Below are 27466 nucleotides of genomic sequence, written 5' to 3'. Positions count from 1 at the left end.
CCCAAGACCCTATCTTGGCGTGACAACTTGCACAGCCCACCAGGATGCAACTGTGACCCTTGGTGCCTAATGCCACTATGGCCTTAGTTCTCTTAGGTTTCCCCGGAATTGACAGCGTGCTCCTCAGCGTGAAACTGATCACCAGCTGGGTGGGGGCGGTACGTATACCTGCCCCCCCTGCCCACCGGCGCGTCGGAAATAGAGTAGCGATTGGACATCTGGGCAGTCCAAACACTAGCCCTGTTGTGTTTGTGCCATCATGTGGCACTAAGGAGGCCGCCCTCCCATGGGGGCCCCCTGCGTGGGCCACAGGCAGCCTCATGATGCCGTTATATGGTGCAGAGTGCTCCTGGTGAGGCCCCGGTGCCCGCCATGGCAGCCCACCATCAGTGCGCACCCTCCCCAATAAGTGTTGGGGCTTAAGAGACATGCAGCGGCCACATCACCTCAAGATGTGGTCATCTTCATGCACGTCTGGGCCTTACCCACACTGATTTTAGGCAAATCCATCTCTACAAGTCTATGCAGACATGAGGCTGCAACACAATCCATGGGTGGATGCACAGGAATGGCCATGAACCAATCGTGGAATGCTTCCTTGAAGCAGAGTAACACATGGCAGAACACTGGATAGCATTACTTTTAGTTACTAACCAAAACAAATCACCATTTGCATTGGTTTGTGAAGACCAACCTGGATTTTGCTTCAGGTATGTGTTAGATGAGTGATGCAAACTCGATGCAAAACCTTTCTGGATCTGGGCTATAGTGTCTCCATGTCCTGTCTGAGATAGCAGGCTTGCAAAGTTATAAAAAGAACCAAAGGCGTGGGAACCGTTTCCTGCAAGAGAAGAGGAACTGACTATGATGGTGAGATAAACCCAAGCAGAAGTTTTCTGCAGAAGAGTGACCAACTCTAACCACAGACCCAGGGAGTCACAGCTGGTGAGAGGGAAGGAGGCATCCCTGCAGCAGAGGGCTGGAGGAGACTGTCTGGAGAGAGCCCTAGAGCAGGCACTCTCACTGCACACAGATTTTGGAAGCCTCAGGAGTCCTGTCTCTGCAGACGAGAAAGTATACACGGCAAGAGAGACACTAACTGCACACAGGACTGTGAAAGGATCAGATTGTGAAAGGCTCAAGAGTCCTGTCTCTGTAGACAAGAGAGTACACAGCGTGAGAGAGACTCTCTCACTGCACACAGGATTGTGAAAGGATTCAACTGAGAAAGGCTCAGGATTTCGCTCTGTCGAGACACGGGAGTACACAGCGTGAGAGAGACTCTCTCACTGCACACAGGATCGTGAAAGGATCAGATTGTGAAAGTCTCAGGAGTCCTGTCTCCGCAGACAGGTGAGTGAGGACACAGGGCGGGATCTTCACACTTAACTCCTCTTCCAGCTCAAGTGTGAGCTCAGCTCATGGTGTTTGAAAGACAATGGTGATTTCACCAAAGAGCTGGAGGCCGAGTGGACGAGCTTATGGTGGCTGGGGCTGGATCCACACAGGTAAGGCAACTCACAATGAGACTCTATGACCGGTGCCTGTAGTTTGGCAACAGACAGGAGATTCCCAGGGTCACACATTGTGTCATTTAGAGACAGAGGACACTGACCTCACATCATTCTAATTGCTATGTGGGTAGCTTCAAAATCTAAGATTGTGGAAAGCCATGTCTCCCATGAATGACGTAAGCATGACATAAGCAGGCGTGTTTCTGTATTGTTCTGTAATATGCTCTTTCATTGTTTGTATAATGCACTTAAAAGACCTTGAGAAGTCTTCCAAGAACATAGGTTGGGAATTAAAGAGGTGACGGAGTAACACAGGGTGAGTGTTCCTACAGTTAGTGCACTACTGTTACAAGATGTGCACTATTTGTGTGCACTATTGTTCCCAATTGTGAACTACTCGTGAACCATTGTTATAAGGTGAGAGTTGTTTACTGTCCATGTCATCCATCCAAAGACATGTGCCCTGGTATCTGGGAGACATTCATCTCTTTGGATGACCTTCATCCGACCTTGATCCACAAGGAGATGGACTGGGAGAAAGGTGAAGAGTAGGGAGCCTGATGTGTGTACAGAGCCCTCTCCAGAAAAGGACCGCCCTGTGGAACAGTGGTGGGTGGTCTTTGCGACCACCACGCTGCACTGAGGATTCCCCCCATCATCCTAATTTGGCAGGCAGGGCCCACCATCGCACGCCCGGCCATAGTAATTGTATTGTATTGTGATTGCATTTATATAGCGCTTACTACCCCTGACGAGGCATCGAGGCGCTTTTTCAGCAGGTAGCACGCTACTCCGGGACCCACAGAGGATTAGTGTTGAATTAGTATAGTGAAACATGCAAGTACATTTTAAGTGGTGGATAGGTCAGTCAGTTATTTGGATTTGGAATGATAGTAGAAGGATAGAGTAGGAGAAAGATTTGTATTTATTTATCGCTCGCTTGTTGACGCATGCTATTCAGGGAGCCTATAAAGGATTAGTGGTGAATTAATATGGTGAAATATGAGGTAATTTCAGTGGTGGATATTAGTCTGTTACTTGGAGTGAGAAGGATAGCGGATGGATAAAAGGAGAAGAAAGATTTGTATTGATATATCACTTGTTACCCCTGATGGGCGTTGAAGCGCTTTTCTGGCGGGTAGCACGCCACTCCGGAACCCATAAAGGATTAGTGTTGAAAATTAGTATAGTATAAATATGAAGTAATTTGAGTAGTCACCTGTGTTTCGTTTGGCAGCAGTGGGAGCTTCGGACTGTGAGCACGCTGGAGCTGCTCTTCCCGTAATCTCCTTCCTTAACTACTCGCGGTACCCGCTCCGCGGGTCCCGCTTCGCCTTTGGTGCTTTGCCAGCGCTGCTGAAGTGCGCTGTGACTGTGTAACTCCTTACAACTGAGCCTCTGAGGTGTGGTGTGTGCAGGGCTGCGAGCGTGGTCAGGCGTGGACTTCAAGTCCCAGGAGCGCCTGACACTCGGCATCACCAACAGCTGACCCGCTCTCCCTGCTGGCTCCTCCCCCGCCTCAGCGCGGCTAAATCCAGCTTGTCAGTTTCTCTGGCTGTTTCCTCACCTGTGTTTCGTTTGGCAGCAGTGGGAGCTTCGGACTGTGAGCACGCTGGAGCTGCTCTTCCCGTAATCTCCTTCCTTAACTACTCGCGGTACCCGCTCCGCGGGTCCCGCTTCGCCTTTGGTGCTTTGCCAGCGCTGCTGAAGTGCGCTGTGACTGTGTAACTCCTTACAACTGAGCCTCTGAGGTGTGGTGTGTGCAGGGCTGCGAGCGTGGTCAGGCGTGGACTTCAAGTCCCAGGAGCGCCTGACACTCGGCATCACCAACAGCTGACCCGCTCTCCCTGCTGGCTCCTCCCCCGCCTCAGCGCGGCTATAATTCTCCTTAGTATCACCGCAACGCGGGAGCGCGCGGGAGCGCGCCGGGAGAAGCCCGGGACAAGGGCGGGACCGTCTGTGGCCGTCAGAGGCCGAAGGAGGCTGGGCTGGGCCCCCTCCCTTGGTTCTTTAGCTACAATTTATGCTGTTTTATCATTCATAGGCTTGTATTGTATTTTAATGATTTTGTTCATTAGGTTTTATACTTTACAATCGTTCCTATTTTAATTTTTGTCCCTTTTTAATTCAGCCTCATGACGGCTAAAAAACTACGCTCTGGACGAGTGATTGTGGGGAGATCTGGATCTAAAACTAAATCAAACCCCCTACGAAACAAAATAGCGTCTACTATGCAATTGAAGGGGCAATGCCAGCTTTTTAATTTATGGGACAAAGGGAAAGATAAACCTATTGAGCTACAGTCTAGGAATGAAATTCCAGGTTCCAATGACGTAGTCCCTGTTAATGGGGTTATTAATGTTTCTTCTAGTTTAAGCTTGGCGGTCAGTCATTCTCTTCCCATTCTAGCCAGTCCTGATGAACTAAGGGGCTCACCGCCGACATTAAATAATGTACATCTGAATCAGAATATTCACCTTAATTCTTTGGCCAATATGCCCTTAAAATCTGATGACATTGCTCCTTCCCAAGTTACATTAAGGGATGTTCCTAAAGTTTCATTGACTACAGATTTTGAAGCAGCTACGTTAGTTACATCCCCTGTATTAGGGAATGAATTCACTCTGCCTGACATTGATTTAACAGCTCATAGGGCGCGGATGGGATTGTTGCAGGGGAACTCTAAAGGTGTGCCTTTAGAGGAAGTAATAACGATTTCAAGTACTGGTCCCCTAAGTAGCACACCCTCTAATAAATTAGATTTCTCCCTTCCACAATTAAATCTTACATCCTGTTCAGGTCCAATGTTGAACAATTTAGCTGAGGGCTCTCCAAATATTAATGGGAGGCTAATTTCTAACTCTTTGTCCTCTTTGAAATCAATTTTGTCTTCGATTCTAAGATTACTTGAAAAGTTTGTGGGAGGTTCGGAATGTATTTTTGATACTGTAACGCAGATTTTGCAAGTTCTCTTGTTAAGTAAAAACGAGTTAGTGTCAGACCCTCCTATTTCAGGGGCTTCTTTGTCGTTGCCCCAGAAAATAAGCGTTCCTTTCACTTCTGCAGTTTTGGATTTTGCGCCTTCTTCTTCCGTGATAGAAGGTCAAAAGGAAAGTCAGCCCATAGTACTTTCAGCTATCCCCAAACCCTCCAAAGTGGTTTCGGCTGGTGCCAATTGTATAGCCTTGCTAAGTGATAAGATAGAGATAATGCCAACTTCCCCTCTTATTTCTAAATCCGAATTGCCTTCCCTCTTTCCGATATTTTCCTTGCCATCAAATAAGGAAGAGGAGATCCCTAAAGTAAAAATGGGATTGATGGGAAATATGAGTCCCCAGAAACATAAAAAGAACAGATTGAAGAAGAGGAAACCTATTCGTAGGTTTGCCAAAAAAAGACAGAGGAAACTTCTCTTTGATAAAAATGTGGATTTAAGTGTAGATGATTCTCCGAAGGTGGAGCAGTCTCTCACCCCTAAGGTAGAAATCAGGGTGGTATTGCCCAAAGACGATGCCCTCCCCTCTGGACTAGGTCCTATAAATTTAACTAATCCTTTCCTTCCCAAGGATTTTCTCCCTCCCGCTAATCCTTTTTCCTTTTGTAAGGTTAATCCAGGTTCTAGCCAAGTTATATCTAAGGTTACCTCCTCATTTGTTGTTCCGCCCCCGTCTTCTTTAAATCCTACGGCAACACCCTTTCAGGCTCCACCCTTAACGTCAGTTGTCCTCCCAAAAGAAAAAACATATGTGGATACGTTATTTCTTGATTTCTCTCCTCTTTTTGAACCAGATTTAATTTTGAATAGATCTGCCCTTTTGACCTGTTTTAAAGAGATCGAAAGCTTGAAATTAATTCAAACTTCCGATTTAGATCTGGTACTTCTCCTCAATCCATATGTGGGGAAGCCTTTAAGATCAACAAGGGTGAAATTCTATTCTAAGGTTGTGGTAAATCTTGTTCTTCAATGGGCTGAGGATCTTCAAATTAGAGGGATAGATGTGATGCCACACTTTGGGGAAAAATGTATTTTAAATACGGCCGCTAATGTTTCATTATCGCTTTCTGCCAATTCGGGTGTGCGATTGTCGGATTGGTCTAATCTTAGATCAGAGAACCTGAAAATTTGTGTGGCTAGGAATGAAAGGCTAGTTTCCTACAAAAACCCTCCTCTTAAGCAGACAGTGAAGGATGATCAATCTAAATGGAGTTGGCTTCCTGGAGTCCTTGCGAGTAAATCTGCTCCCCGTTCCATTCAGGATTCTAATTTTTAACAGGGAGCTGAAATTCATCTCATGGAACACTGCCGGATTCAAAGATTATAAGGAGAAATTGGGTTTCCTTCATTCTCAAAAGGCAGATATAATCTGTTTGCAAGAAACCTGGGTGGATGGAAGTTTCGTTTTGGATAAAGACTATTTTGTTTTGGATTTTAACGCAACCAGCACTAGAAGAGGCCATGCTAAGGGAGGGTTAGCATGTTTGTTATCTAATAGATTGCAATGGAACTATTCACACTATCTGGATCCAGGAAAACTGTTTCAAGCAATAATTCTAAAAGATGTATTTGAGGATTGCCCTAATAGATTGCTGATTGTGGTAAACATTTATATTCCCCCTAATTGTTGTTTTAATACTGGTTTAAAAACTCTATTTACCTTTTTAACTAAAGTTTTGGAGTTCTCACCATCTCCGCATGTGTTAATGTTTGGGGACCTAAATTGTAATATATCTAACTGCGGGTTGGAGTTGTTTAGAAATGTCGCATTGGAAGAATCTCTGAATATACCTTCAGCCCAGTTCCCCCCCAAAATTAAAACTAACAAAAGAGGTAAACTTATTTTAGATGGTTTACTTAAAGCGGATTGTGTAATTGTAAATGGGAGGCTTCCATCTGATATCCCGGCAGCTTTTACTCGTAAATTCAATAAGGGAAAATCTATTATTGATTTTATCATGATAGATTATGCCGGTTTTCACCTATTGAAGGATATGAAGGTCATTGAATCAAATCTTAGTGACCATAATGCATTGACGCTTTCTGTCTCCATTAGTCTTCAGAAAGCGGTTCCGTGGAGTCTGGATATAGATTCTGTGAATTTTGATTCCAGCTCAGGGAAATGTTTTTGGAATCCTTGTATTGTTGAAAACCTAGCGCCTCTTCTCTATTCTACTGTTGAGAATTTACCTTTCTGGGAAGGGAGCGTATTGTTATGTTTTACAAATTTTTTAGATTCCGTAACTGCTTGTGCAAAAAAGAAATCAGGTGTGAAACAGTCCCTTTTAGCCCCTTACCCTCTACGGGCTTTAAACAGAGAAATAAATAAAGTTGTAAGGGGACAATTTTTAAGTTTTACCCAAGAAGCTAAATGTAAGTTGTCTATTCTAAAAAGAAGGAGAGTCAGGCTTAAGGCCCGTTTAAAACGTTCTAAGGAAGATGCCCTCTGGATTCAACTGAGGGAAGCTTCTTATAATCGCCAAACTAAGACCTTTTGGTCCTTAATTGGCAAAGGCTGTGGTACTAGAGCCAGTCCTACGCCCATTGCCATTGAGGAACAGGTGTGGGTTCACTATATCGAGAAGTTGTACAGTAATAATAATTCTTTTGAGTTTAAAATTAAATCTGAGAATGTTTCACCTAAATTAGACTGTCCAACAGTAAAGGAAATTGAATGTGCCATTAAGAATATGCGCTCCTCTGGTGCGATGGGTCCTGACAAAATCCCAATTTCAGTATTAAAAAACCAGAGTGAACTTTGGAGTAAAATACTCTTTCCAGTGTTTGAATTCTGCTTTTTTAGCGGAACAGTCCCCCCCTCCTGGAAAGGAAGCATCATTGTCCCTTTATATAAAAAAGGGGCAAGAGATCTACCACAAAATTATCGTCAAATTGCCTTGCTTGACGCTATTGGTAAGGTGTTTGCAAAATGTGTGCTTTCTTTAATTAATGATTGGGTATCTGAACATAAAATCCTTCCCTTGGAGCAAACTGGTTTCAGACAAAATCATGGAACTTTAGATAACCTGACTGCATTACAAGTTATCAATGAAAAATATGTGAAAGTTCGGGGTGGTCAGGTATATGGCGCTTTTATTGACTTTTCCACCGCTTTTGACAAAGTTGACAGAAATTTGCTGTGGAGAAAGTTATTTAACCTAGGTATGCCTGCATCACTTATTAAGTTAATTCGCGCCTTGTACTCTGACACTTGGTGCAGAGTATTACTTGGAGGTGATCGCGGCGTATCGAGATTAATTTCAACATCTAATGGGTTGAAGCAAGGTTGCCTTTTGGCTCCGTTGCTATTTTCCTTATATACTGTTGACTTACCCATCGCCCTTTCGGCTTCCGCCGGTATTGCTCCGTCCCTGGGGGGTGTTCCAATTGCATGCCTAATGTATGCAGACGACATCCTAATTTTGGATCTCACCCCAAAGGGCCTAAATAATCGGTTGCACGCACTTTCTGAATTTGCTGAAAGTCATTTTTTATCTATAAATACGGCAAAAAGCAAGGTGATTTGTTTTTCTGGTAGAAAGAAGCCTAAATGTTTTAACTTTTCATGGGTTGTGGGGGGGGAAAAACTAGAATGTGTGAACTCTTATACCTTTTTAGGTAAAATTGTCTCTCATACTTTAAGTGACAAACCACACATAGACAATAACTCTCGGAAGGCCATTTCTCAGGGAAAGAGCTTAGTTTCGCTGTATAAAGCCACAGGTAGACGACATTTTTCTATTCTTTTAGATGTCTTCAGAGCGAAAGTTCCTGCCTCCCTGTTATATGGAATTGAGTTAGTTGATCCAAAAAAATGGAGTTTTTTAAACTCTGCAGAAGGAAAAATTCTTCGGAGTTTAATGTGTGTAGGCACAGCAAATTCGACTGCCTCCTTGAGACTGGAATTGGGATTACGTAGCAGCAGGGTACAAGGTCTGGCTAGTATCATACGCTGGGTAGTAGCATTATCTAAAGGTGAACCCAATACCTTAAGAAACCTCATAAAAAATGAATTATTAGGATCTTTTAATGACTTCTCATCGATTGTAAAAAACTTCAGATTTGCTGTGTTACAATTGAAATTAGATGAGGAGACTCTATTTCTATTGTCCCCTCATCAATTAAAAACTGTTTTGAAGTCAGTTTCCTGGGAATTGGGGTTTAGTCTAGATAGAGACTTTTGCCTAGCGAAAAAAGATTGTACGCCTGTGATTGAATCTTATACCTTGCGGAAAGCTCAACCGTATATGTACTGGAATATTTTCCATGGTGTGAGACGACTGGTGTACTTATTAAGACACAATTTGCTTCCGCTAAAAGTTTTACATGCCAGCTGGTTTGGTTGTTCGGCACGCTGTGATCTTTGCCAATTGTATGATCAAGATCTAGATCACGTCATGTTTGTTTGCCCTGCACTGATGCCTGGCAGGCGTAGATGGTTAAGACCAACTTGCTTACAACTTAACATATTATCTGCATCTTTGTTTAAGGCAGCCTTGATTAACCCTCCTAATGAAATGTTTGCTTTTAAACTGTACAACTTCTTCAAATGTTTTTTGGACCTGTATTAAGTTATTACAAGTGTTTGTGATGGAAACTTTTTTTATACATTTGTTGCTTTGTATGTATATGTTGTTTTATGTGGACCTCAATAGAGTTCCTTATCATAATAAATAAAACTTGAAAACTTGAGTAGTAGATATGTTATTCAGTTATTTCGGCAGTATATTAGTATAGTTGAATATGGAATATGGAATTTGAGAAGTGAAACATGTTAGTCTGTTAATTTTTATTGAAAAAGGATAGTGGAGGGATAAAAGAGTGAAGGATTTTTTTTTAAAGTCTTAGCAGTAGGAAGAGGCTTTTGGATGAGTAAAAAGGAGTTTTGGAGGGAAGGAGTCAGAGGGGAGAGTTTAGAAATGTTTGTTTTAGGGGATCGGTGTAGTAAAAAGAAGTGTCAGATGATGCAAGGAGGGGTAGAGCAGGAGAGAGTCTAGAAAAGGTTATTTTGGCGATCATAGTAGTGGTATGGGGTTTGGGATAAACGAGAGAGTGGATGTAGAGGATATATTGATAGATCTATAGGATGAGAGATAGGGTAGTGCATTAGAAGGAGTAGTAGAAAGAAGTTTGAGAGGAGTCAGAAGGTTGGGCTAGAAGATATATTGAGTGAAGTATAGGCTGAGAAATAGGCTAGTGCATTGACCCCCTAATATTTTTACAAGCGATATTAAACACTTCTATATTTTTTTAAATCGATATTACTTACCTAAAGTCGATATTTTTGACCACTAGGATTTTTCTGTTGATATTCCTGACCCACGATATTTTTACCACAATATTTGTGCAATTCGATATTTCTTCCTCAATATTCTTTCTCTGCACTATAACTGCACTATTGAACTTACACTCTCTCCCATAGTCAACAGATTCTTGAAACTCTTGGCCAGCACTCTGGCCATAACTTCACCACATATTTTATAAGATTCACCAGAGAAACCCTCTGCCTCTGGTTCCTCTGTCTATCGGTCCTTAACCCGTTGGCTGCTGCAGTCGGCCAACGGTCGTCACGTGCACTACCTTGGTAGTGCTGCGTACGTCCGTTGGCCAACGCTGCCCCACCTGTTTTTCGAACGTTCAGCACTGGAGCTGAACTATCGATTCAGCCAACGGGTTAAGAGCCTCCTTAATTCCTCTTTGGTGAGCTCCGCCTAGATACCCTCATCGGGGACAAGAAGTGCGTTACAAATCTACTGATTGATTAGTTGATTGACTGATTGATCTCCCAAGCGCCCCCTATCACTTGCCCAACCTTCAGAATTCTTACTTTTGAAGGTATTCCTGAATGTGAGTCGAGCCTTGTTATGATCTCTCTGACGTGTAAGGGGCCTGGTGGGAGTGGAGAACCCCACTTGTTCTCTTGTGTGGCTAGTATTTCTCACCTTTGTGTCTTTGAAAGTGTGTATTGCCATCTCCCTCATCTTCAGCTGTTCTGCTAAGAACCGCCCTTCCTTCTCCTCCTCTTGTGTGATGCTCTTTTCATTGCAAGGTCCTAAATTACAGAATGTACAGGAATTTATATAGCGCAAATCACCAAGCGGTTTCTATGCGCTTGCTTAGGGAACCCGTCCTGGTATTCCCCTGTGGGATAACCCCGGCAGGGCATCCGCAAGGTGAAAGCCAGGCATCCCGCCGCGAGGGGCCGTTGTGGAGATTAAGCAAGCTATTGCCCAGAGTCGCAGAGTGTGAACCCGTGAATCGAGTAGGCACCGGAGCGAGAATTGTCGAGTCCATGGACATTTTAGGGCTCAAGACCCCGCTGAGCCGGGAATTGAACCCTGGTCCCGGGCTGACCTCTGCTTCCATGTCTGCCTCCTCTAACCAGTGAGCCACACTTCTGGCCAGAATTCACTACCTTGAAACATACAAAGCTCAAGCGAGCAGTGGATGTCCTTCTTTCGGATGTTTCTGCTGAGATTCTCACAGGAAGAGATTGAAAGTATTTGTACTGAACTCTACAAGCTATGAGAATCCATGGATCAATTACATTTGGTGACAAACTCTCTACTGAAGAGAGGTTAATAGCAGTCACACTCAAGCTAGCCTCTGAACCACACTCATCAAAAAGGGTTGGCCACACTGTGATTGATAGGCATCGTTCCCGTCCAATAGGCAACCAGCCTGCATAACAGGCATGTCCCTCCTCCAATGGGAAGTACAAACTGTGGGTGGGCCGAGATATGAGTTACTGTCCTATGCTCTTCACTTCTCCTTAACCCCTTGAATGCTCATGACGAGCTGAGCTCGTCATGACTGTTAGAACGCTCGCACGCTGGGGCAATTCCCATGCTGTGCGAGCGTTCTAAAGAAACTGGTGTGGTCATGACGAGCTCAGCTCGTCATGAGCACACAAGCACACGAGCACTGTGCCACACCCCCTCCCCCCAGCACAACGGGGGAATATGCCCCGCACGGAAGGGGTTAAGTAACTGAGCTTGGATGGCCATGAAAGGTGACACAAGGACAACGCAAAGTCAACAGTAAGATTTGCAAAGCCACGGAAGGGAGATTCGGGCAACATCACACAGCTTTGTAAAGAAAGGCAACACAATGTAGTTACACATGCTGCGTTACACTGCATTTCTATGATGGAGACATTATATGGGTGGATTGTTGCCATGCGTCCACCCATGGATGATGGCACATTCGCTTATTTACAACGACAAGTAAACCAGGGAATGTGTGAACATTGGAGTATATCGAGGAGAAGCATCTTTATCTCCCCTCATTTTTTTATCTTTCCACAGGAACTGCATTCTGAAGCGCACATAAAAAGAGAAAATGTCTTGATGCCTTAATTTTGTGTAGGAAATTATAATTTCCTGCACAAAAACAGTCATGTTTGTACTGCAGGTACTATTGTGCACCATGGTGCCTGCGTTGGCGCTAGGCAGCACACCGTGCACCAGTGCAAGGGTAGAGCAGGAATGCTTCATATCTTTGTAAATAGTGTGTATTTCTGCTCCCTCCCTTTCACGCAGCGCAGAAGTGTTGCTTGCTGCCTGACAGTATGTGAAAGTTTAGTAAATGTGCCCTACATGTGGTGAGAACCTACAGGCAGGTCACTCTGTTTCAGAGACCCTCAGGTCTCCAAACCCACAGATTTATTGATCTAGTCCAGTGAGGCGGCTTCGAGGAGGGAATAGATAAGATGCAGAACCCTGTTATTGCCAATATCTGCCATCAGGGCTGGTGGGGGAAGTGACGCATCTTTCATAGTAGTTGTGGCCACCTTCAGTGACCCTACAGTTCACTTGAGAGTCCCCCCCTTGTGTCTGTCCAGAAGTAAAGGTTGATGAGTTAAACTCCTGAAGCCTTTTTAACCCCTCGCCTGCTTCTGTCGGCCATTGGCCGACGGCAGCACTACCCCGCCCATTTGGCGGAGGTGCCGCACTGCCGCAAAATCGCGGCCGCAGGACAGGTGTTAATGGACATTCGTGGTCTCGGGGTCAGTGATGTCACCAAGGTTTGTGGAAACTGGTCAAGGTTACTGAGTTAACAGTGAGTAGACTGAAGAGACAAGACCCTTGTTTACGTCACACTCTCTGTGGGAGCAGGGGATAGGCTAAGTTTTCGGGAGCTTGATTAAACTGCTGTTTAGATTTTGTATTATACGTTAACCCGGGAATAGGATTATGGTATTAACTGGGGGTATATTTTATCAGGTAATTTTTTCTCGAATGAGTTGAGATAATTGCATATTTATTAAAAATAAATTAGATAGGACTTCAAGTGTAGAAGTTGTAGCCCTGCGCTGATATTGAGATTCTTTTGTGTAATCTGTTCATCTAGTTACAGTTGGCTTTGTCTCTCCGCACTCACTGGTGTCTGTTGTTTTTGGGGTTCAGCCGCCATGCCTCTAATGTTGTTTCTCTTCATTGTTTTCTTTCAGCCTGGGTGACGTCAGTCTGTGTGACGTCATTGTTCCAGTGCACAGCGGCGCAGCTGTCAATCACTCCCGATGTGGTGACCGCGGCGGTGGGAGATAACATCACCCTGTCTGTGCGGTATGTGGGACGTTTAGGATATGTTATCTGGTCCAGGAGCGGATATGGCGTTATCCTCGATCTCTTTGGCAACACCCCTACTTTCTATGGCCCTCAATCCACAGGCCGAGAGTCACTGCTCCCGGACGGGTCTCTGTGGATCACAGATGTGCAGACGAATCACACAGGAAACTACACCGTGGAAATGAGCGTGTCCCCGGCGGGGATACAGAAGGCCACAGCACAGCTCAGAGTGCACGGTAAGGTCGGTCACACCTGTCCTGTCACTGCCACCTGCACACTCTTGTCTTACTCCAGGAGTTCGGGGTCTTGTGTGACACTCGGACACTTGTCTTACTCCAGGAGCTCGGGGTCTTGTGTGACCCTCGGACACTTGTCTTACTCCAGGAGCTCAGGGTCTTGTGTGACCCTCGGACACTTACACCTCTCAGTTAGTGGTGATTGTGAGCCCGGGGGATGGGGAGGATACAGGAGGCCACAGCTCAGCTCAGAGTGCACGGTAAGGGCGGTCACACCTGTCCTGACACTAACACCTGCACACACTTGTCTTACTCCATGAGCTTGGGGTCTTGTGTGAACCTCGGACACTTGTCCCACTCCAGGAGCTCGGAGTCTTGTGTGACCCTCGGATATTTGTCTTACTCCAGGAGCTCGGGGTCTTGTGTGACCCTGGGACACTTGTTTTACTCCAGGAGCTTGGGGTCTTGTGTGATCCTCAGACACTTGTCTTACTCCAGGAGCTCGGGGTCTTGTGTGACCCACAGACACTTGTCTCACTCCAGGATCTCGGGGTCTTGTGTGACCCTCGGACACTTGTCTTACTCCAGGAGCTCGGGGTCTTATGTGATCCTCGGACACTTGTCTTACTCAAGGAGCTTGGAGTCTTGTGTAACCCTCAGACACTTGTCTTACTCCAGGAGCTCGGGGTCTTGTGTGACCCTCGGACACTTGCACTTCTCAGTCAGTGGTGATTATGAGCCCGGGGGATGGGGAGGATACAGGAGGCCACAGCACAGCTCACAGTGCACGGTTAGGTCGGTCACACCTGTCCTGTCAGTGCCACCTGCATACATTTGTCTTACGCCAGGAGCTCAGTGTCTTGTGTGACCCTCGGACACTTGTCTTACTCCAGAAGCTCAGGGTCTTGTGTGACCCTTGGACACTGTCTTACTCCAGGAGCTTGGGGTCTTGTGTGTGACCCTTGGACACTTGTCTTACTCCAGGGGCTCGGGGTCTTGTGTGACCCTTGGACACTGTCTTACTCCAGGAGCTTGGGGTCTTGTGTGTGACCCTTGGACACTTGTCTTACTCCAGGAGCTCGGGGTCTTGTGTGTGACCCTCGGACATTTGCACTTCTCAGGCTGCGGTGATTGTGAGCAGGGCAGGTCCTAGGGCGGTGTGGTTGGTGCCGCCGCACCAGGCACTGACCTTTGGGGTGGGGGCGGATGGGTCTGTGTGTTTTCAAGTACATTATGGTTTTAAAAGCACCTGTTGCGGCGTCCCTGGCCTCCAGCAATTTTATGCGGTACAAAAGATGGTGGTGATGGACGGAGCATCTGAACCAATCAAACACTCACGCCCAGTCAACAGATCTGGGTTGAATCCATCACCGTTCTTTAGCCCACTCTGCCACCCCAGTTCAGACATGGCCATATGCAAATCAGTCTGACCCTGTGCCTCATCGGAACAGTCCAGCCCGAACTGCCAAGCCATGCCTTCCCTGGACCGGATTCAAGCTTCCTAGGACCGGTTTCTGGCATTTCAGCGGTCTTCAGCCAGGCTTGCTTGAATCCAGTGGCAAAGTGAGCAAGGGACTCACGTCTGAGCATACCCTGCCAACTTATGGCGAACAAAGCGGTACAAAAGGGGGTGGTGATGGACAGAGCATATGAACCAATCAAACACTCACACCCAGTCAACAGAACTGGGTTGAATCCATCACCCTTCTTTAGCCCACTCTGCCACCCCAGTTAAGACATGGCCATATGCAAATCAGTCTGACCCTGTGCCAAATGGGAACAGTCCAGCCCAAACTGCCAAGCCATGCCTTCCCTGAACCGGATTCAAGCTTCCTAGGTCCGGTTTCTGGCATTACAGCCGTCTTCAGCCAGGCTTGCTTGAATCCAGTGGCAAAGTGAGCAAGGGACTCACGTCTGAGCATACCCTGCCAACTTATGCCGAACAAAGCGGTACAAAAGGGCGTGGTGATGGACCGAGCATCTGAACCAATTTAACACTCACACCCAGTCAACAGATCTGGGTTGAATCCAATACTGTTCTCTAGCACACTCTTCCACCCCAGTTCAGACACGGCCATATGCAAATCAGTCTGACCCTGTGCCTCATGGGAACAGTCCAGTCCGAACTGCCAAGCCATGCCTTCCCTGGACCGGATTCAAGCTTCCTAGGACCGGTTTCTGGCATTACAGCCGTCTTCAGCCAGGCTTGCTTGAATCCAGTGGCAAAGTGAGCAAGGGACTCACATCTGAGCATACCCTGCCAACTTATGCTGAACAAAGCGGTACAAAAGAGGGTGGTGATGGACGAAGCATCTGAACCAATCAAACACTCACACACAGTCAATAGATCTGGGTTGAATCCAACACCGTTCTCCAGCCCACTCTTCCACCCCAGTTCAGACATGGCCATATGCAAATCAGTCTGACCCTGTTCCTCATGGGAACAGTCCAGCCCGAACTGCCAAGCCATGCCTTCCCTGGACCGGATTCAAGCTTCCTAGGACCGGTTTCTGGCATTACAGCCGTCTTCAGCCAGGCTTGCTTGAATTCAGTGGCAAAGTGAGCAAGGGACTCACATCTGAGAATACCCTGCCAACTTATGGCGAACAAAACGGTACAAAAGGGGGTGGTGATGGACGGAGCATCTGAACCAATCAAACACTCACCCCCAGTCAACAGATCTGGGTTGAATCCATCACCGTTCTTTAGCCCACTCTGCCACCCCAGGTCAGACAAGGCCATATGCAAATCAGCCTGACCCTGTGCCTCATGGGAACAGTCCAGCCCGAATTGCCAAGCCATGCCTTCCCTGGACCGGATTCAAGCTTCCTAGGACTGGTTTCTGGCATTACAGCCGTCTTCAGCCAGGCTTGCTTGAATCCAGTGGCAAAGTGAGCAAGGGACTCACGTCTGAGCATACCATGCCAACTTATGGCGAACAAAGCGGTACAAAAGGGGTTGGTGATGGACGGAGCATCTGAACCAATCAAACACTCACACCCAGTCAACAGATCTGGGTTGAATCCATCACCGTTCTTTAGCCCACTCTGCCACTCCAGGTCAGACAAGGGCATATGCAAATCAGTCTGACCCTGTGCCTCATGGGAACAGTCCAGCTCGAACTGCCAAGCCATGCCTTCCCTGGACCGGATTCAAGCTTCCTAGGACCGGTTTCTGGCATTGCAGCCGTCTTCAGCCAGGCTTGCTTGAATCCAGTGGCAAAGTGAGCAAGGGACTCACATCTGAGCATACCCTGCCAATTTATGCTGAACAAAGCGGTACAAAAGGGGGTGGTGATGGATGGAGCATCTGAACCAATCAAACACTCACACCCAGTCAATAGATCTGGGTTGAATCCAACACCGTTCTCTAGCCCACTCTTCCACCCCAGTTCAGACATGGCCATATGCAAATCAGTCTGACCCTGTGCCTCATGGGAACAGTCCAGCCCGAACTGCCAAGCCATGCCTTCCCTGGACCGGATTCAAGCTTCCTATGACCGGTTTCTGGCATTACAGCCGTCTTCAGCCAGGCTTGCTTGAATCCAGTGGCAAGGTGAGCAAGGGACTCACGTCTGAGCATACCATGCTAACTTATGGCGAACAAAGCGGTGCAAAAGGGGTTGGTGATGGACGGAGCATCTGAACCAATCAAACACTCACACCCAGTCAACAGATCTGGGTTGAATCCATCACCGTTCTTTAGCCCACTCTGCCACTCCAGGTCAGACAAGGCCATATGCAAATCAGTCTGACCCTGTGCCTCATGGGAACAGTCCAGCTCGAACTGCCAAGCCATGCCTTCCCTGGACCGGATTCAAGCTTCCTAGGACCGGTTTCTGGCATTACAGCCGTCTTCAGCCAGGCTTGCTTGAATCCAGTGGCAAAGTGAGCAAGGGACTCACATCTGAGCATACCCTGCCAACTTATGCTGAACAAAGCGGTACAAAAGGGGGTGGTGATGGACGGAGCATCTGAACCAATCAAACACTCACACCCAGTCAATAGATCTGGGTTGAATCCAACACCGTTCTCTAGCCCACTCTTCCACCCCAGTTCAGACATGGCCATATGCAAATCAGTCTGTCCCTGTGCCTCATGGGAACAGTCCAGCCCGAACTGCCAAGCCATGCCTTCCCTGGACCGGATTCAAGCTTGCTATGACCGGTTTCTGGCATTACAGCCGTCTTCAGCCAGGCTTGCTTGAATCCAGTGGCAAAGTGAGCAAGGGGCTCCCGTCTGAGCATACCCTGCCAACTTATGGCGAACAAAGCGGTACAAAAAGGGGTTGTGATGGACGGAGCATCTAAACCAATCAAACACTCACACCCAGTCAACAGATCTGGGTTGAATCCATCACCGTTCTTTGGCCCACTCTGCCACCCCAGTTCAGACATGGCCATATGCAAATCAGTCTGCCCTGTGCCTCATGGGAACAGCCCAGCCTGAACTGCCAAGCCATGCGTTCCCTGGACCGTATTGAAGCTTCCTAGGACCAGTTTCTGGCATTACAGCCGTCTTCAGCCGGGCTTGCTTGAATCCAGTGGCAAAGTGAGCAAGGGACTCACGTCTGAGCATACCCTGCCAACTTATGGCGAACAAAGCGGTACAAAAGGGGGTGGTGATGGACAGAGCATATGAACCAATCAAACACTCACACCCAGTCAACAGAACTGGGTTGAATCCATCACCCTTCTTTAGCCCACTCTCCCACCCAAGTTAAGACATGGCCATATGCAAATCAGTCTGACCCTGTGCCTCATGGGAACAGTCCAGCCCAAACTGCCAAGCCATGCCTTCCCTGAACCGGATTCAAGCTTTCTAGGTCCGGTTTCTGGCATTACAGCCGTCTTCAGCCAGGCTTGCTTGAATCCAGTGGCAAAGTGAGCAAGGGACTCACGTCTGAGCATACCCTGCCAATTTATGCCGAACAAAGCGGTACAAAAGGGGGTGGTGATGGACCGAGCATCTGAACCAATTTAACACTCACACCCAGTCAACAGATCTGGGTTGAATCCAATACTGTTCTCTAGCACACTCTTCCACCCCAGTTCAGACACGGCCATATGCAAATCAGTCTGACCCTGTGCCTCATGGGAACAGTCCAGTCCGAACTGCCAAGCCATGCCTTCCCTGGACCGGATTCAAGCTTCCTAGGACCGGTTTCTGGCATTACAGCCATCTTCAGCCAGGCTTGCTTGAATCCAGTGGCAAAGTGAGCAAGGGACTCACATCTGAGCATACCCTGCCAACTTATGCTGAACAAAGCGGTACAAAAGGGGGTGGTGATGGACGCAGCATCTGAACCAATCAAACACTCACCCCCAGTGAACAGATCTGGGTTGAATCCATCACCGTTCTTTAGCCCACTCTGCCACCCCAGGTCAGACAAGGCCATATGCAAATCAGTCTGACCCTGTGCCTCATGGGAACAGTCCAGCCCGAATTGCCAAGCCATGCCTTCCCTGGACCGGATTCAAGCTTCCTAGGACTGGTTTCTGGCATTACAGTCGTCTTCAGCCAGGCTTGCTTGAATCCAGTGGCAAAGTGAGCAAGGGACTCACGTCTGAGCATACCATGCCAACTTATGGCGAACAAAGCGGTACAAAAGGGGTTGGTGATGGACGGAGCATCTGAACCAATCAAACACTCACACCCAGTCAACAGATCTGGGTTGAATCCATCACCGTTCTTTAGCCCACTCTGCCACTCCAGGTCAGACAAGGCCATATGCAAATCAGTCTGACCCTGTGCCTCATGGGAACAGTCCAGCCCGAACTGCCAAGCCATGCCTTCCCTGGACCGGATTCAAGCTTCCTAGGACCGGTTTCTGGCATCACAGCCGTCTTCAGCCAGGCTTGCTTGAATCCAGTGGCAAAGTGAGCAAGGGACTCACATCTGAGCATACCCTGCCAACTTATGCTGAACAAAGCGGTACAAAAGGGGGTGGTGATGGACGGAGCATCTGAACCAATCAAACACTCACACCCAGTCAATAGATCTGGGTTGAATCCAACACCGTTCTCTAGCCCACTCTTCCACCCCAGTTCAGACATGGCCATATGCAAATCAGTCTGACCCTGTGCCTCATGGGAACAGTCCAGCCCGAACTGCCAAGCCATGCCTTCCCTGGACCGGATTCAAGCTTCCTATGACCGGTTTCTGGCATTACAGCCGTCTTCAGCCAGGCTTGCTTGAATCCAGTGGCAAAGTGAGCAAGGTACTCACATCTGAGAATACCCTACCAACTTATGTCGAACAAAACGGTACAAAATGGGGTGGTGATGGACGGAGCATCTGAACCAATCAAACACTCACCCCCAGTCAACAGATCTGGGTTGAATCCATCACCGTTCTTTAGCCCACTCTGCCACCCCAGGTCAGACAAGGCCATATGCAAATCAGTCTGACGCTGTGCCTCATGGGAACAGTCCAGCCCGAACTGCCAAGCCATGCCTTCCCTGGACCGGATTCAAGCTTCCTAGGACCGGTTTCAGGCATTACAGCCGTCTTCAGCCAGGCTTTCTTGAATCCAGTGGCAAAGTGAGCAAGGGGCTCCCGTCTGAGCATACCCTGCCAACTTATGGCGAACAAAGCGGTACAAAAGGGGGTTGTGATGGACGGAGATCTAAACCAATCAAACACTCACACCCAGTCAACAGATCTGGGCTGAATCCATCACCGTTCTTTAGCCCACTCTGCCACCCCAGTTCAGACATGGCCATATGCAAATCAGTCTGACCCTGTGCCTCATGGGAACAGCCCAGCCTGAACTGCCAAGCCATGCGTTCCCTGGACCGTATTGAAGCTTCCTAGGACCAGTTTCTGGCATTACAGCCGTCTTCAGCCGGGCTTGCTTGAATCCAGTGGCAAAGTGAGCAAGGGACTCACGTCTGAGCATACCCTGCCAACATATGGCGAACAAAGCGGTACAAAAGGGGGTGGTGATGGACGGAGCATCTGAACCAATCAAACACTCAAACCCGGTCAACAGATCTGGGTTGAATCCATCACCGTTCTTTAGCCCACTCTGCCACCACAGTTCAGACATGGCCATATGCAAATCAGTCTAACCCTGTGCCTCATGGGAACAGTCCAGCTCGAACTGCCAAGCCATGCCTTCCCTGGACCGGATTCAAGCTTCCTATGACCGGTTTCTGGCATTACAGCCGTCTTCAGCCAGGCTTGCTTGAATCCAGTGGCAAAGTGAGCAAGGGACTCACCTCTGAGCATAACCTGCCAACTTATGGCGAACAAAGCGGTGCAAAAGGGGGTGGTGATGGACGGAGTATCTGAACCAATCAAACACTCACACCCAGTCAACAGATCTGGGTTGAATCCATCACCGTTCTCTAGCCCACTCTTCCACCCCAGTTCAGACATGGCCATATGCAAATCAGTCTAACCCTGTGCCTCATGGGAACAGTCCAGCTCGAACTGCCAAGCCATGCCTTCCCTGGACCGGATTCAAGCTTCCTAGGAGCGGTTTCTGGCATTACAGCCGTCTTCAGCCAGGCTTGCTTGAATCCAGTGGCAAAGTGAGCAGGGGACTCACGTCTGAGCATACCCTGCCAACTTATGGCGAACAAAGTGGTACAAAAGGGGGTGGTGATGGATGGAGCATCTGAACCAATCAAACACTCACACCCAGTCAACAGATCTGGGTTGAATCCATCACTGTTCTTTAGCCCACTCTGCCACCCCAGTTCAGACATGGCCATATGCAAATCAGTCTGACCCTGTGCCTCATGGGAACAGACCAGCCCGAACTGCCAAGCCATGCCTTCCCTGGACCGGATTCAAGCTTCCTAGGACCGGTTTATGGCATTACAGCCGTCTTCAGCCAGGCTGTGCTTAATGCTTGTGGTGTCCCGTGCGACAATGTTTGTTGGCGTCCCCTCCAATGACCTCCTTCTCCATAGATTCCCTCACTACCACCCTTTAACAGTGCTCCACACGTCTCCGTAACCACCCTCTCTCTCAGATGCATTTATTTTGTTTATAGCACCAGTCACACCAGTGTAGGGTGTTAGAGAACTTTACAATACACACACATTACACAGAGACAATCAATAATACGTGTGTAAATCAGTGTATGGGAAATGTTACATAAGGCAGAGGACTACAAGGTGTAGGAGTCATCTCTACTAGTAGAGATTATAGTTTAAGTGTTCTTGGTCTGGAGAAGCACACACTGAGAATTTTTAAATGTAACACCATGGTTGGGGGTTCTCTTTAACCGCTTGGCTGCAGGGGCTATTCGCCTACTGTGCTGGGGGGTAGGGGGGCGCGCACAGCGCCCCGGTGCACATGACGAGGTCAGCTCATCATGAGCCACGGCGCTTGTGTGCTCATGACGAGCTGTGCTCGTCACGACCACACCCGTTTAATGGAATGCTCAGCCCAGCAGGGGAATTAGCCCAGGGTGCGATCGTTTCACAGGCCATGACGAGCCACAAGCATTAAAGCCGGCCCTGATTGTGAGAACAGAGGCGGGTACACAGTACTTACAGGGTTGCAGGCCTCTTGTACCTACAAGGAGCTTATAGCGCAAAGGCGACCAAGGTGGCCTTTTAAAAAACATTGTTCCAGTCTGGGAGCATGAGGGAGAGCCCAAGGGATGGAAAGATAATCTTACAGGGGGCTTAGCACCCCTTCCATAAGGAGGGACGCAGCATGGGTTCTGTATTACACGCTTCCAATAACACTCCTTAAAGATCATAAGCATTAAAGACTGTTGTGCTTGGCTTTGGGTTAACCAGAAAAATATTCTGAAGTAAGTAGAATATTGTGCATTTCCAAGAGTGTTCCACAAAACCTGACAAAATTTAAAACATACTTAATGGAGGAGTTTTGGGTCATTTCATCGAAGTAAATGAAAAAGAACTAATGGTAAATCTGGATTTTTAGATAATTTTTTCAGTTTTATGTAGGGCACTCCTGGCTCAAGGGCATTGCTGTGTTTTCCATCAGCACCATATTACATTGCACATTTATTTAAGGATGGAAGTTTATCAGAGTTATCAGAGTCACAGGATGTGGAGGTAAGGCTGGGGCTTGAACCTGCTCCTCCACATCCAAGGTCGGCCACTCTGGGGTTCGCGCCAGGCTGTCTCCTGTTTACTTAGAAGAAATAAAAGACGTGGTCCATGCAGGATGTGTTTCAGGCTCGTCTTTATATTCCGACTGATCATAATATCTGTTTAATGTTTGTAAGTGGCCTTGAAGCTCCACTCCAGAGACCTCCCGGTCAGAGCTGGTACCTATCAGGGACCACCAGAGGTACTGCTGAGTCCTGCGTGGACTTGAAGATGACAGGCAGAGGACACTGGGGCCAGCATTTCACTGTCACTGCCTGTGGCCATGTAGGCCTGTACTTGGCTCAGTGTTGTGTGAGAAGAGTGGAGGCGTGATACATGTAAACATTGGCAAAAGGGTTGGTTTGCTTCAGCCCAGTGGCTTTGAACAGCCAATGAGGATGGAGCAAAGTCTAATGTGTGACAAGCAGTCTGAACCAGTGATTGACAGGTCACAGCCTCTCTTCCAGTCGCATCAGCATCTTTGTGTGTCTGCAGGAACCAACTAAATTGAGGCACATAGGCATAGGCAATGTGTAGGAATCAGAGACGTATTTGATTTAAATAACACGTATTTGATTTAAATAACACATTTAATACGGTGAACCATGATACCCTTCTGGCCCGCCTTAACAACTTGGGAGTCACGGGGAGCGCCTTGAGTTGGCTCAAATCCTTCTTGGAGGGAAGGGCCTTCAAGGTGTTCGAGGAAAACATCTCCTCGTGCCTGGTACCATTGCAGTGTGGGGTTCCGCAGGGATCCTCCCTGAGCCCCACGCTGTTTAATGTGTGCATGGCTCCCCTGGCGGGACTAGTGGCACCATTCGGGATCCAGCTGGTGAGCTACGCTGATGACACCCAGCTTGCGGTCTCCTTGAACAGGAACGGGTCCTCCTCTGTTAATCTGAGGATGTGCCTTGAGGTGGTCGCGGGATGGATGGACCAGTCTCAGTTAAAGCTAAATGGAGGAAAAACGGAGGTGATGCTCCTGGGGAAGGGAGCCTCCCTCGATAACTCAGAGGCTTGGCCACTCTTTATGGGATTAGGACCATTGCCGAAACCAGAGATCAAGAGCCTTGGTTTCTGGCTTGACACGGAGCTTTCCTTCCGTTATCAGGCTAGGAAAACCACGGCCACTTGTTTTGGATTAGTAAGGATGATCCGTAAGATCCTCCCCCTGTTACCTGAGGCAGCAAAAAGGACACTTGTCCAATCTCTGGTTCTATCAAGGATAGATTATGGCAACGCCATCTATCTGGGCGCCCCTGCAGGGGTAATCCAGCGGCTCCAGATCGCACATAATTTTGCAGCTAGAATCCTGACAGGCACTGGCCCCAGGATGTCGGCCAAACCGGCCCTGAAGAAGCTCCACTGGCTCCCAGTGAGGGAACGGATTTCTTTTAAGGCCTTATGTATTACACATAGGGTCATGCATGGACAGGGTCCGGCCATTCTGAGGACCTTGATTAGGCCCTATAACGCCCGGAGAGACCTGCGCTCAGACGATCAGAATTTAGCTGAGATCCCGAGAGTCCGTAGATCCAGGACCGGGGGTCGTCTCTTTTCTCTGAACGCAGCTAGGCTGTGGAATTCGCTACCCCCCCCCCCCCCGCTCCGACATGAACCCAACCTGCTGATCTTTAGAAGGAAATTGAAGACCTGGCTTTTCAGCAGAGTATAAAGCTAGATTTATACAGTGATGTAAATAGCTCCTGATCCCGTCGCTGTGTACCCTCTGGGCTCCGTACAAGCGCTGGGATGCTCCTGAGTAGCCATGCGCTATATAAGAGTCTGACATAAATAAATAAATAAATAAATAAAACATTTAGCGTTAGTTCCTTCAATGTTACATAAAGCCCACATTGTAACATGGAACAACCTGCACAAAAAATTTAAAGTTACTGTTCCAGGGAATTGGTTTGTGTGGATTCAATCAGGAATTTATATAGCATGGCTACTCACCCGTAAGGGTCTCAAGGCGCTGAGGAGGGAGGGGAGGCTGTTGATCCACCCAGGTCTAGAGCTCCTTCCTGAATATGGTCCGCGAGAGTGATTGACCGACGTGGTGAGGCACAGTGTTCCAAGTCTTGAGATCCTTCCTGATTATGGTCAACCAGAGTGATTGACCGAGGTGTAGAGGCACAGTGTTCCAGGTCTTGAGATCCTTCCTGATTATGGTCAGCGAGAGTGATTGACCGAGGTGGAGAGGCACAGTGTTCCAGGTCTTGAGATCCTTCCTGATTATGGTCAGCGAGAGTGATTGACCGAGGTGGAGAGGCACAGTGTTCCAGGTCTTGAGATCCTTCCTGATCATGGTCAGCGAGAGTGATTGACCGAGGTGGAGAGGCACAGTGTTCCAGGTCTTAAGATCCTTCCTGATCATGGTCAGCGAGAGTGATTGACCGAGGTGGAGAGGCACAGTGTTCCAGGTCTAGAGATCCTTCCTGAATATGGTCCGCGAGAGTGATTGACCGAGGTGGAGAGGCACAGTGTTCCAGGTCTTGAGATCCTTCCTGAATATGGTCAGCGAGAGTGATTGACCGAGGTGGAGAGGCACAGTGTTCCAGGTCTTGAGATCCTTCCTGTATATGGTCAGCGAGTGTGATTGACCGAGGTGGAGAGGCACAGTATTCCAGGTCTTGAGATCCTTCCTGATTATGGTCAGCGAGAGTGATTGACCGAGGTGGAGAGGCACAGTGTTCCAGGTCTTGAGATCCTTCCTGATCATGGTCCGCGAGAGTGATTGACCGAGGTGGAGAGGCACAGTGTTCCAGGTCTAGAGATCCTTCCTGAATATGGTCAGCGAGGGTGATTGACTGAGGTGAAGAGGCACAGTGTTCCAGGTCTTGAGATCCTTCCTGAATATGGTCAGCGAGGGTGATTGACTGAGGTGGAGAGGCACAGTGTTCCAGGTCTTGTCTTGAGATCCTTCCTGAATATGGTCCGCGAGAGTGATTGACCGAGGTGGAGAGGCGCAGTGTTCCAGGTCTTGAGATCCTTCCTGAATATGGCCAGCGAGGGTGATTGACTGAGGTGGAGAGGCACAGTGTTCCAGGTCTTGAGATCCTTCCTGAATATGATCCACGAAGGTGATTGACTGAGGTGGAGAGGCACAGTGTTCCAGGTCTTGAGATCCTTCCTGAATATGATCCACGAGGGTGATTGACTGAGGTGGAGAGGCACAGTGTTCCAGATCTGGAGATCCTTCCTGAATATGGTCAGCGAGGGTGATTGACCGAGGTGGAGAGGCACAGTGTTCCAGGCCTTGAGATCCTTCCTGAATATGGTCAGCGAGGGTGATTGACTGAGGTGGAGGCACAGTGTTCCAGCTCTTGAGATCCTTCCTGATTATGGTCAGCGAGAGTGATTGACCGAGGTGGAGAGGCACAGTGTTCCAGGTCTTGGTGGTGAGGTAGGAGAAGGATCTTACTCCGGGACTGGCCATGCGGATCTGTCGGACGGATGCCAGGGCAAGTTGGGCGGAGAAAATCTGTCTGGCGGGTGCCTGGAAAGATAGATGGTGGTTCAGATTTGCTGGTCCTTCGTCATGGAGAGTGTTGTAGGCATGTGTGAGGATTGAAGGTGATTCTCTTAATGACTGGGAGCCAGTGGAGTCTGGTTGCGGCATTTTGGAAGTTCTGAAGTTTCCTGATCTGTTTCTGGGTGATGCCAGCATTGAGTGCGTTTCCGTAGTCTAGTCTGCTGGTGATCCATCTGAATGTCTTCGGAGTAGGTGAAGTGTGTGGAAAGAGGATGAGGATATGGTGTTGATCTGGTGGTTCATTGAGAGTAAGGAGTCCAGTATGATGCTGAGGTTGTGTGCATGGTCCATGGTGGCGGGAGGCGGGGTTACCAGAGTGGCGGGCCACCAAGAGTCTGTCCCAGGCTGAGGGGGCGGGTCCTAGGAAGAGTACTTCGGTCTTGTCCGAGTTGTGCTTGAGGCAGCTATCTTTCATCCAGGTGCCACGGCCTTCATCCTGCTGTGGAAGTTGGTTCTGAATGTTGTAGGTTTGTTGGTGAGGGAAAGGATCATCTGGGTGTCGTTGGGGTAAGAGATGATGTTGAATCCGTGGTTTCTTATGATTGCCACGAGAGGGGCCATGTAGATGTTAAAGAGGGTGGGGCTTTACCTGTAGCACTATGTCGATGATGTATGTATTAGTTAGTTACACCTATATACTCGCTATTTTCGTCCGCCTGGCAGTGGCCATGAAAAGCATAAAAGATTGCATTCTTCTTTAAGCCCTAAAAGAGCGATCATTCCTAAATTGTTCATGCAGGCAAATTACGCTTACTCATTCTCTCTGTCACAAGGGGTCCTTTAAGGCCCCACTCTTCCTCTAGCCCTGTTTAGCCCTTACAGATTTCCGGCACAACGTACCACCCAAGTGCTGAGGACTCTCAGACACACATCAAGGTCTCCACCATGGAAGATCTACCTCACCTTACTAATACCTTGGGGGACAAACAAACCTCGTTGGCCGTCTGTGAGAAATTGTGTTGTTGGTTGACCAGATTAAAAAAAAATAGAATCAAATGTCAAAAATTATTGGAAACCCAGTTGCTCAATCATTGATCCCAGTGAGATTACATTACAGAGACTCTCATTTTACAGATGTTCCCAAAGAGAAACCTTACACTCTGCACCACAATTTGCATCAGGAGAAATATCTTCAACAACATCCACTTCTGATGACTCTCTAATGACTTCCTGTTCATCAACCATAGACACTTCTGATCACTCTCTAATTGATCCCTCTGCTCCGACCATATCCACTTCTGATAACTCTCTGAAGGCTCCCTTTGTTTCAACCATATCCACTTCTGATCACTCTCTAATGGCTCCTTATGCTTTGAAAATATTCCCTTCGGATAACTCTCTAATGGCTCCCTATGCTTCATTATGTCCTTCTAAACTGTGTTTTTTGTTGTTGTCCTGTAACCGAAAACCATGGTGTTTATTGTTCCATTGAAGAAATAAAAACCTTCTAAGGGGTTCACTGATACACCTGGTCCTTTAAACCAACAACTAAGAGATTGGCACGGAAGCTGCAATATAAAAACAATGCATTTAT

General features: G+C 47.9%; 1 protein-coding gene across 2 annotated transcripts in view; it reads left to right on the top strand.

The window, feature by feature from the left end:
• The first annotated feature begins 1017 nt into the window (after window positions 1-1017).
• The window catches only part of LOC144824398 (uncharacterized), a 150717-nt gene continuing 124268 nt past the window's right edge, over window positions 1018-27466 (top strand). Inside the window, exons 1-2 of one of the 2 annotated variants that reach the window (XM_078683508.1) lie at window positions 1018-1508; window positions 12962-13315. In XM_078683508.1, the coding sequence (XP_078539634.1) occupies window positions 1439-1508; window positions 12962-13315 (424 nt within the window). In that variant the 5' untranslated portion in view covers window positions 1018-1438. The remainder of the gene's footprint in view (window positions 1509-12961; window positions 13316-27466) is intronic. The other variant, XM_078683507.1, reaches the window with a different exon arrangement.

The sequence above is a fragment of the Lissotriton helveticus genome, chromosome 3_1, assembly GCF_964261635.1.
Source record: "Lissotriton helveticus chromosome 3_1, aLisHel1.1, whole genome shotgun sequence".
Lineage (NCBI taxonomy): Eukaryota > Metazoa > Chordata > Amphibia > Caudata > Salamandridae > Lissotriton > Lissotriton helveticus.
Note: the sequence above shows the minus strand (reverse complement) of the source record. Positions and strands in the feature narration are given on the sequence as shown.